Below are 11,639 nucleotides of genomic sequence, written 5' to 3'. Positions count from 1 at the left end.
CTATAACTTAAGTCGTGCACTTGCGATAATATTGAGCATAAAAGAGAGATAATTATATTGATTTTAAGTGTTGGTACTTGCTCGATCAAGTTTTTGGCGCCGTTGCCGGGGACTATTGATTACTTTGATTTTTCTTATTTAATTTTCTCTATTCAATTTTAATCACTAGTTTCATCTGTGAACTGCATGATTCTCTTGCAGTGCATGCAACATTCACCCAAAGCAGAACTCTTGCCTTTGGATCCAAAAATTGAAATAACTTTTCGCAAAAGAAGAAGGCAACAAAAAGAAGCAATGGCTGAACAAGAACGACTACGTGGAGATGGAGAAGCTGAGAATAATGCACCACCTATCTACAGGTCAATGCTGGATAGTGCTATGCCATCTATCGAAATTCCAGACCAAGCATCATCAGGCCAACCATAGCAGAAAATCATTTTGAAATAAAGCATGCTATCATTCAAATGGTGCAAAACACAGTCCAGTTTGGTAGGATGACAATTGATGACCCATATGCTCGGAGTTTTTGATGATGCTATTCATTTGCGTTTATTCCCTTTTTCGTTACGAGATAAGGCTAAAGCATGGCTAACGAATCTACCTGCAGGTTCCATCACCACTTGGGATGATCTCGCCAAAGCTTTCCTCACCAAATACTTCCCACCATCTAAATCGATGAAGCTAAGAGCTAACATCACAACCTTTGCTCAAGGAGAATAGGAAACACTATATGAAGCATGAGAGCGCTACAAAGATCTATTGAGGAGATGCCCACACCACCAACTACCAGACGGTCTTGTGGTAAAAACTTTTTATTATGGTCTTCCTCACTCAAATCGCACAATGTAAGATGCAGCTGCAGGTGGTAATTTGTTACGAAAATCACCGAAAGATGGATATGAGTTAATTGAGGAGATGGAATCCAGTAGCTATCACCCTCAATCCGACAGAAATGAAGCCAGGAGACCCGCAGGAATGCATCATGTTGATGCATTAACCTCAGTAGCAGCTCAGCTTGAAGACATGAATAAGAGGATTGAAGAGCTAACTCTAGGGCAGTCTGCGATGTGTATTCAAGAAGTGTTGTGTGAGAAATATGGTGCTGAACACTTCAAGAAAGATTGTCAGACAGGCATTCCATCATATCAGCCAGAGGGAGGAATGGTAAACCATGTAGGGAATCAAAACCGCCCTAGGAATGATCCATTCTCAAATACATACAATCTAGGGTGGAAACAACATCCGAGCTTTTCGTGGGGAGGACAGAACAATAGGCAATATGGGAATCAAAACTATGGAAAACAACATCAGGAGGAGAAGTCAAGCATGGAACAGATGATGCAGAATTTCATATCATCCACTGAGACCAGATTGCAGAATCAGGATGCATCGATTAAGAATCTGGAAAATCAAATAGGGCAGTTAGCTAAAGTGATGTCCAGCAAAAGGCTGGGTACTTTGCCAAGTGACACGGAAAAGAATCCAAAGGAGCATGTCAAGGCTGTTGAATTAAGAAGTGGAAAGTGAATCGAAGGTGAGAGACGAGGCGAGAAAGAGTCAGAACCAGCTATATTAGAAAAAACTGTAGGTAAGTCTTCTACTTCTACACAACCACCCACATCACAGCCAAATATTGTTATTTCACCACCTTTTTCCTGCAGCTCTCAAGAAGGCCAAGCAAGATTCTCAGTTTTCTAAATTCCTAGAAGTATTCAAGAAATTGAATATAAACATTCCATTCGTCGATGCATTGATGCAAATGCCTAGATATGCTAAGTTCTTGAAAGAGATTCTCTCCAACAAGAGAAAATTGGAGGAGCATGCAATGATCAGTCTAACAGAAAATTGCTCAGCACTAGTTCAGAACAAGATCCCACCGAAGCAAAAAGATCCAAGGAGTTTCTCTATCCCTTGTGTTATTAATGATGTGCAATTTCATAAGGCTTTGTGTGATTTGGGTGCGAATATAAACTTAATGTCATATTCTGTTTTCAGGAAACTAAGCTTGGGAGAGCCGAAATCCACCAGGATGTCATTGCAATTGGCAGACAGGTAGCAGATATCAAAGGCATTAATCCATCCATCTGCATGCATAAAATCCTAATGGAAGAAATCATCAACCCCTTGGTCCAACCACAGAGGAGGTTAAATCCAAAGATGCAAGAAGTGGTGAAAGAGGAAACGATAAAACTTCTGGATGCAGGTATTATTTATTCCATTTATGATAGTGCATGGGTGAGTCCGGTTCAATGTGTACCAAAAAAAGGGGGAATAACTGCCATTAATAATGAGCATAATGAGTTGATACCTACTAGGACAGTTATAGGTTGGCGTGGTGTATAGACTATAGGAAATTGAATGACGCAGCCCGTAAAGACCATTTTCCCCTCCCCTTCATTGACCAAATGCTAGAAAGGCTTGCTGGGTATGAATTTTATTGCTTTTTAGATGGGTATTCAGGATACAATAAAATTTTGATTGCACCTGAAGATGCGGATAAAACAACTTTCACTTGCCCATATGGTACGTTTGCCTATATACGTATGACTTTTGGTCTTTGCAATGCTCCTGCAACTTTTTAGAGATGCATGACTGCTATTTTTCATGATATGGTTGAAAATTTTATAGAAATATTCATGGATGATTTTTCCATTTTTGGCCAATCTTTTGATGCATGTCTGAACAATCTGAATACTGTTTTGATGAGATGTGAGGAGACAAACTTGGTACTAAACTGGGAAAAGTGTCACTTTATGGTGATAGAAGGTATTGTCTTAGGGCACTGAATATCTGAGCAGGGAATCGAGGTGGACAGGGCCAAGGTGCAAGTCATTTAGAATTTACCTCCACCGACGACAATCAAGAGAGTCAGAAGTTTTCTAGGCTATGCCGGGTTTTATCGCCGATTCATTAAAGATTTTTCAAAATTGCAAAACCTCTGTCTTCTTTATTGATGAAAGATAAACCTTTTAATTTTGATTCCAATTGTTTACAAGCGTTTGAATTTCTGAGAGAAAGATTGGTGACTGCACCAGTGCTGACCTCACCAGATTGGGATCTTCCATTTGAGGTGATGTGTGATGCCAGCGACTCGGCAGTTGGAGCTGTACTTGGCCAGAGGATAGACAAGGTATTCCGAACTATTAACTATGCTAGCAAAACCTTGAATGAGGCTCATTAATTGAATTATGCTACCACTGAAAAGGAGTTACTAGCTGTAGTTTTTGCACTTGACAAGTTTCATTCATACCTTGTACTTTCAAAAATTACTGTATGCACTGATCACTCTGCAATAAAACACCTATTGGCTAAGAAAGATGCAAAACCAAGGTTGATTAGGTGGATCCTGCTCTTACAAGAATTTGACTTAGAGATAAAGGATAAAAAAGGAGTAGAAAATGTTGTAGCTAATCACCTGTCTAGACTAGAATGCATTCCTGATTGTGCACAGAATGATACTGAGGACTTAAATGATTGGTTCCCTGATGAAAAGTTGTTTGCCATAGAAAACTCCCCTTAGTATGCTAATTTTTCAAATAACTTGGTCACGGGAACACTCCCACATAACTTGTCTTTTCATCAAAAGAAAAATTTCTGTCAGATGTAAAGCATTATTTTTAGGAAGAAACTTTCTTGTTTAAAATTTGTGCTGACTCTATGATCCAGAGATGTGTGGCAGAAGGAGAGATGAAGAGTATCCTCAGTCATTGTCATGACCGTGAGGTAGGTGGCCAGGTTGGGCCAATAAAGACGGCAACTAAAAGTACTTGAATGTGGATTTTATTGGCCCAATATTTTTAAAGATGCACGTTCTTTTTGTCATTGAGTGTGATCGATGTCAGCGGACAGGTAATATCTCAAACCATCATGAAATGCCTTTGAATAACATTATTGAGTGTGAGATATTTGATGTGTGGGGAATCGACTTCATGGAACCATTTCCAAACTCTTTTACAAAAAAATACATTTTGGTCGACATCGATTATGTTTCTAAATGGGTGGAAGCAGAAGCTTGTGTAACTAATGATGCACTGGTAGTCACAAAATTTTTAAAGAAAAACATTTTTAATCGGTTTGGTACACCCCGTGAAATTATTAGTAATGGCGGCACCCACTTTTGCAACAAACTCTTTGAAATTTTTTTTAAGAAATATGGTGTCAAGCACAAAGTTTCTACACCTTATCATCCCCAAATGATGGTCAAGTAGAAGTGTCCAATCGAGAAATTAAGCAAATTTTAGAAAAAAGTGTTAGTACAAATAGAAAAGATTGGGCACTTCGACTTTACGATGCATTATGGACCTATAGGACCACTTTTAAAACTCCTATAGGCACCTCCCCATATAGACTACTATTTGGTAAGGCATGTCATTTGCCAGTTGAGTTAGAGCATAGAGCATATTGGCTATCAAAGCATTAAATTTTGAATTTGCTGCTGCAGGTGAGAAAAGATTTCTTGAGCTGAACCAATTAGAGGAATTTCGAGATCAAGGATATGATATGGCAGTGTCATTCAAAGAAAGGACCCAGAGAATACATGACAGACACATTCGCCAAAAAGAATTTAAGGAGGGAGAAGCAGTTCTTTTATTTAACTCCAGGCTGAGGCTCTTTCCTGGGAAGTTGAAATCTAGGTGGTCTGGTCCTTACAAAATCACTAAGGTGTATCCATCGGGGGATATTGAAATAAAGGATGAAAGAAATGAGTCTTTCACGGTCAATGCTCAGAGGCTGAAACACTATGTGGGAGGTGATGTTAACTCAACACCAATCATTACCACACTGACCGACCAAGACTAGTTTTGGGAGGAGAACAGCCGAGCTCTAGACTATAAATTGAGAACTACTTGCTTAGCTTTCCTTTATTTTAATTTATTTTGCTTGAAACTTTTCACTATTCAGTTCTTTTAAGTTTTAGTTTTTTTTTATTTTCGTTTACTTATGAAAAAAAAAGTTTCAAAATGGGGTGCGCTCGAGCTGCGAAATTCTGCGGATCGAGCGCCCAAAAATCTTTCAGCTTACTGTTTTGCTAAAATGGGGGTGCGCTCGGTCTGCGAAATTCTGCAGACCAAGCGCCCAAAAATGCCCCAACTCTCTGTTTTACAAAATCGGGGATGCGCTCAGTCTGCTAAATCCAGCAGACCGAGCTCATCACGAAGATATAGATTTAGCAGACCGAGCGCATCACGAAGATACAGAAATTAAAAGGCCCGATCCCCTTTCCCATTTCATTCTTTCTCGTTCTTTCTCTCACTCTAAACCCTACGCCGCCTCCTCTCATCCCTATTTCTCACTTTTTCCCATCAAATTCGCAGGTACCTCTCTCTGATTTCCCTGATTTTGTTCAAGATGGGTCCTAAGAGAGCAAATATTGCCACCTCTTGTGCCTCTTCTTCATCCTCCACCATTATTGATGGCAAGTTTATCTCCGTGGAGGCGAAAGCACGATATAAAGCCGCCAGGATCAACCGGACTCCGATTCCCGAGAGAGGCATAGATCTATCCGAGAACCTCACTCTCGTCCTCGGCATCACAGAGCGTGGATCGACCGAGTTCTGCCCGACCTCAAGCGGCTGTCGTACCTTTGGTACGGGAATTCTATGCTAACGCCCCTGAACGAACAGATAACAAAGCTTTTGTGCGGGGTTAAGTTTGTCTTTTTCGACCCTGACACTATTAATGCTTTATTGCAAACACCAGAGGTTAACGATAGCCAATTCCAAGCGTTTAAGGCTAACACGGATTATAATCTCATCTCTGCTGAACTGTGTTATGATGGGAACGTTTGGAAGGACTCGGTTAAATTTGTGTCGTTTAAAGAAAAAATTTTGAAAATGGAACCGGCATTGTGGTATGCGTTTCTAACTCACAGGATGATGCCGGTAACCCACAAGCACGCCGTGGTGATGAGCAGGGCGTTGTTGTTGTTTGCCCTACACAAACACTAGCCAATCAATGTAGGCAAACTCATAAACAAGGAGTTGTGCACGTCCATCCGTTCACCGAATATTGGCATTTTTTTTTCGTCTATTGTTTCCGCACTTTGTGTGCAAGCTGGAGTTGTAGTGCTGGACAACAAGGAATGGCAACATCCAATGCAGGATGTGGACAACTCACTTGTGAAGAAAAAGCAAAATTTCAGATTGCAGGAGTTTACATCGCATGGGCAGGCAAGTTCCGGGGCTGGTACATCTTCGAGGCATGTACCAAAACCAATGCCTAGTCGTCTCCCTGCTACCGAGACGACCAATGAACTGTATGCCTGGGCTCAATATCAGAATGAGTGCCAAAACGTCATTTTTGCCCACTTGGAGTCACAGAACGCTATGCTTTGAGGTTTAATCTCTCATGTCGGGTTGGACCCTGCGGCCTATCCTACTCCACCACCTTATCCATGTCCATTCCATTTCCAATACACCGCTCTCCGCGATAATCTACCTGATGATTTAGATGACGACGCTGCTGGCGACGATGAGGACCAATGATCAGGGGAGTGTTTGTTTCGTTTTATTTTTTTTCTTTTGTGTGTGTTTTGCATCATAATTTCTGTTTGTTTTTCTCCTTGCTTTTAGGTTCGTTTTTCGTTTGTTTAGGAGGACCATGCTTGTTTCTAGTTTGGGGAGGGTGTCTTCTATGTTTTCATGCATTTTTTTTGCTTCCTTTGTTGTGTGTTGTGTACTGCATGCTACTATGGATGAATTCATAAAAGCCAGTGATGATGCATAGGAATAAAATGTTGAAAAAATTGTGAAATAATTGTGACCTTTGGATTGAGTGTGAATATTTCATTGCACTATAGTTTAACTAGTGAAGTGCACTAAGAAAGACGAAGTTTCAATGGTTAGATCCTTGCACGACACTAAGGGTCATTAGAACTTGATTGAATACTTTGTAATTTTGGTTAACTCTACTAACACACTGATGACTTGGGAAAGTGAATGATTCATAGCGCACCCAATTTTTTTTAATTTTAATGTTCCATCCGGGATTTATTTAGGGATTAAAATCCTACTTCCTAAATTAAAGTTAAGTTTGCGGGTTAAATGGGACATGAAAACAATTGATTTCTTGCAAAGAAAAATCCAAATTTTTAACAAAAATACTCCATCCGGGCTATAGACGAGGGGATTGAAATCCAAATCCTATCAAAGTTATAGCTAAGTCTGTGGATTAAATGGGGTATGAAAACAATTTTTAGAATTCAATCCGGGCTTGATTTGGGATTGAAATTCTAATCCTAAAATCATAGCTAAGTTTGCAGACCAAATGAGATTATAAATTTATCGGATGCAAAATCCGGTGGTGCGTAATTAATATCTATGGATCATTTACTTCAAATTTCGAAGGAGGTGAAAAGGTGGAGACATAACTGAGAGAACGGTTGTTTACGAGGTAGATTTACCGTGATTTGTCACTGAGATCTTATAGCCCAAGTAAATTGAGTTTCTTCGAGGTGCATGACATTGGGGCCACTACCCACACACTCACGTTCACATGAAATCTGAAGGGCACTCTGTGAATTTTATGTTTTGAAATGAGTTTTCTGAGGCTTGGAAAATATGAGTTTATCCATAGTAGTTGTGTTTTGTGTTATGTTTGCATTCTATTTTGTCACCTATTTTGCTTGAGGGCAAGCAAAAGGTTAGTTTGGGGAGGTTGATAGGAGTCATTTTCCCGTGTTTTATTGCTTGTTTTCTTTGTGTTTTGCATGCGTTTCATGTTGTCTTGTTCGTATTTATCTATTTTATGTTGCATTTTAGTGTATTTCTGCGTGTTTTGTTCACTCCTATTAATTTATGGTTAATTTGGCAGGAAAATGAGAAAAATCCTAATTTTAGGATTCACAAGGGGGTGCACTCGGTCGGTAGAAAAGAGCTGACCGAGCGTAGGCATAAATTGGAGAGGCAGAAAGATTGAAGGAAGTGGAGCGCTCGGTCGGTAGAAAAGAGAAGACCGGGTGCGTGCTCAAGAAAATGGTCAGAAAGTTGGTGGATTTCCCAGCGCTCGGTCGGTAGAAAAGAGTAGACCGAGCGCCCGCGCGTAATTTTGGAAAATTTTATTCCGAGAGTTTTATTTGGAAAGGACTCTGAGGGGCGATATATAGAATATTTTCAGACGTTTTAAGGGGTCGATACACGGAGAATTGAGGCGGAGGCGGTTGCTGAAGATTGAAGACTTCTTCTTCTCGTTGGGAGTCTTTCTTATTCGAAATTTCTGGATTTTTATGTTGAAAACTTTGTTCGATTGAAGTTTGAGTTGTAGTAGCTAAACCTTTATTTTGTTGGAATTTAGGGGATCCGAACCCCGAAACATGTTTGTGTTATTGAATATTTGGACGAATTGAGTTTGATTTATGCAAGTATTTGATTTTATCATAGTTTATTATTCTATGTTTAAGAGTATCTAACTTTAGCGTAGATTCGTAAGTTGTGAATTGCTATCGAGAGATAGATTCATGATTAGGACGAGTGATAAAATCCATGGACTTAAAATATGCATAGAGATATGATATTTAGTACATGTTGATAACCATAGACCACCAAGTTGAAAGTTGAAGGAATTCAAAGAACGCAAAGCAATCAGTAATGATAAATAATTGGAGAGATTTAATTGTTTCATTAACTTGATTTAGATTGCATAAACTCGAGAGAGAGTGTCGATGCATCAAGAATTTCTGTCAAATTTATGTGTATTAAATTAAGATTCAATTGTCCAGTTCAATTAGGGGGAAAGTGAACCTGAAATTCCAACAAAATCCTTTAATATTATCTTTTTTGCTCTTGAAAAGCTGGTTTTGTTATTTGCATTAATTCTAGTTATTTAAGTTGAGTTCATTAGTCATAAATTTTAGTTACAATCAATAATCAAACTTTCGTTACTTTGGGTAGAGAAATAAAATATTTGAGTTATTGTGACGTAGTCCCTGAGGACGATACTCGTACTCCGTGTACTTTTCTATAACTTGATTCGTGCACTTGCGATAATATTGAGCATAAAAGAGAGATAATTTTATTGATTTTAAGTGTTGGTATTTGCTCGATCAGTAATCTACGTGCTTAAGCATGAGGCAACTCTCTGGTGGGAGAAAGCAGTGACTGGTCTTGACTTGGCTAGAATGACGTGGAGGATTTTTCAAAACGGTTTTCTTTCAGAAGTATTCAGAGGATGTGCGAGGCCAGATGATTCGTGACTTCAGGAGTCTCCGACAGGGAGACAGGTTTGTGGCTAAGTTTTGAGGTAGTTCGAGCGGAGGTGTCACTTCGAGCCCACAATTTCTACAGTGGAGAACAAGAGGCTGCGACATTTCACTGATGTCTTGAGGTTCGACATCAAGCATGATGTATCCATGACAGACATGAAAACGTACAAGGTAGCGGTTAATCGAGCGTACCGGTCTGAGAAAGGGAGGAAGGAGATGCAGTCTGACTTCCAGAAGCAGAGGAAGTTCTATCAGTCATCTAGAGGACATCCTTGGAAGCAGCCAACAAAGAAGTCTTATCTTGGGTCGTCTAAGGGCTCAAATTCTCCTGGACCGTATCAGCAACCGGAGATGGCGCAGGGCCAATAGAGACAGCAATATCAGGAGGAAGCTGCCTCTAGCACTGGAGGGGTACCTTTCTGCAGACAGTGTTAGAGGCCTCATGCTGGAAAGGGCTTGGTCGGCTCATGTAGGAGCTACCATTGCGAGAAGCCAGAACATATTTCGAGGAACTGTCCCAAGAAGAGGCAAACCACGGAACACTTGTTTGTGATGCAGGCCAAGGAGGCAGATCATGTTACTTCTCTTATCGCGGATATTCTTAATTTGTGTTCTTAAATTTCAGTTATTGGGATGCTTAGTTAGGATTTTCATGGGAAATTGTTTGATTGTTAGTACTTGTTTTTTAGAAAGGCATGTGTAAGATTAGATGGAAATTGTGAATTTGTGAAATTAGCATGCTTAGGATTGAACTTTAGATGCTAATAGGTTGCTCTAGAAGAATGATCTATATATGTTGGGAAATCTTTTGCTTGCAGGGAAAGTTAGCATTAGAGGTATTGCTACGTTTGAGTTGTTAGATTCTGAAGCAACGCATTCCTTTGTCTCTCAGCCGTTTTTTAGAATTTTAGTAATTATTTGCTATATGTTTAGAATTGAATGTTGGGTCGGAGAGAATGTTTTGAGAATTCTCTTAGATATTTGACTGATTTCTATTGAGAAATTTAGATTTCATTTTTCTCAGGAATCGTTGTGCCAAATGATTTGGTTCAAGAGTACTCTATAGAACTGTATTAGTTTGCTGCAGATATGAAAGTTTGGAATTATACGATTGTTGTAATCGAGTAATTATGCATTGATTGACGCTTAGTTGATATTGTGAGGGATTGGGAAGGTACTTTTGGGATAGCAGAAAACCAGTTACTTGAGCCATTTTATCAATTCCTTCTAGAGATATTGGAATTCTTCTTGTGATTCATGCATTCCTTGATTTGCATGACATTGGTCATTGAAGATTCAGTCAATTTGGCTTCGATTAAAATTTCAAGTATGAATTTCGGAAATTCTTATTTCTTGAGAACTTGAATTCTAATTCTGGACATGTTTAGTGATTTGGGTGAGTATTGTTATTCTATTCCATTGTGATCTCGATTTTATTTTGTTGACATCGGATTATACCTTGGGATTTTATTTCTTTTTTGATGAGTGCGTGTGGATTTCCTCGTGTGTGAGGCCACGCTGACAGCCCTGGTTTTGATTTGTCATGATGATGGGCGTGATGTCATACCCGTTGAGGGGTGATCACCTGATTTAATATTGATTGATTGGCTTGCATACTTTGTTCATGGAGCCTTGAATTTGATCCACTCACCCCTTGTATTCAACTGCAAGTGAGTTGTTTTCTTTTAGCGGATTTGTCTTCTAGAATAGTGTGTTTTGTTATTATTCTAAACTATATCCCTTCGATTTTGATTTGATTATGACCCACCAAGTTATTGATTGAGCTGAGTTCTAATGAACATCGTTTTGGCATTGTTTTGGCTCGTGACTGTTAGTGATTTATAGCACCACTAGAATTTAGTGTTTGACAGACACCAGATAGAATCACGAGTCTGTTGTTATCAAGGATGGATTATGGTATTCTGAGTTAGATTTTGAAGCAGATTCGCAGTAGGTTTAAATAGATATATCATGATCCGAATTGAATTAGGAAATAGAATCAGAAGAGTATACTTGCAGCTTTGAGGACAAAGTTATTGTTAAGTACTTATTTTCATCCCCAGACAGTTGGACAGTCAGAGCGGGTTATTCAAATCCTCAAGGATTTGTTGTGAGCTTGTGTGTCTGATTTTTGGGGCTCATGTGAGTCAAAATTACCTCTAGTGAAGTTCACTTATAACGGCAGTTATATGGAGTCTGTAGTTATGGCTCCATGCGAAGCTCTTTTCGAGATAATGTGTGAATCTCTCGTGCATTGGGACGAATTTGGTGAGAGGATTCATTTAGGATCCGGTTAGTTCAGCAGACTGCACATATTGGGGTTCGGATTCGAGAGAAGACGATGACCACGCAGAGTCGTCAGAAGTGTTATGCTGACCGACGTCTTCGAGACCTCGAGTTTTCCGTTGGTAACCTTCTCTTTGTGAAGATTGCCCCCATG

At 39.5% G+C, this 11,639-nt stretch overlaps 1 protein-coding gene across 1 annotated transcript; it reads left to right on the top strand.

Moving 5' to 3' along the window:
- Window positions 1-915: 915 nt before the first annotated feature.
- LOC140877409 (uncharacterized) lies at window positions 916-4,800 on the top strand. The gene is made up of 8 exons (XM_073280944.1): window positions 916-1,516; window positions 1,662-1,927; window positions 1,996-2,203; window positions 2,461-2,523; window positions 2,997-3,130; window positions 3,667-3,723; window positions 3,843-4,077; window positions 4,442-4,800. Exons 1-8 carry the CDS (start codon window positions 916-918, stop codon window positions 4,798-4,800), a joined length of 1,923 nt encoding a protein of 640 aa, XP_073137045.1.
- The last annotated feature ends 6,839 nt before the right edge of the window (window positions 4,801-11,639 follow it).

This window comes from Henckelia pumila, chromosome 2 (assembly GCF_033568475.1).
Source record: "Henckelia pumila isolate YLH828 chromosome 2, ASM3356847v2, whole genome shotgun sequence".
NCBI classification, from domain to species: Eukaryota; Viridiplantae; Streptophyta; class Magnoliopsida; order Lamiales; family Gesneriaceae; genus Henckelia; species Henckelia pumila.
This window is presented reverse-complemented; position numbering and strand designations above follow the sequence as displayed.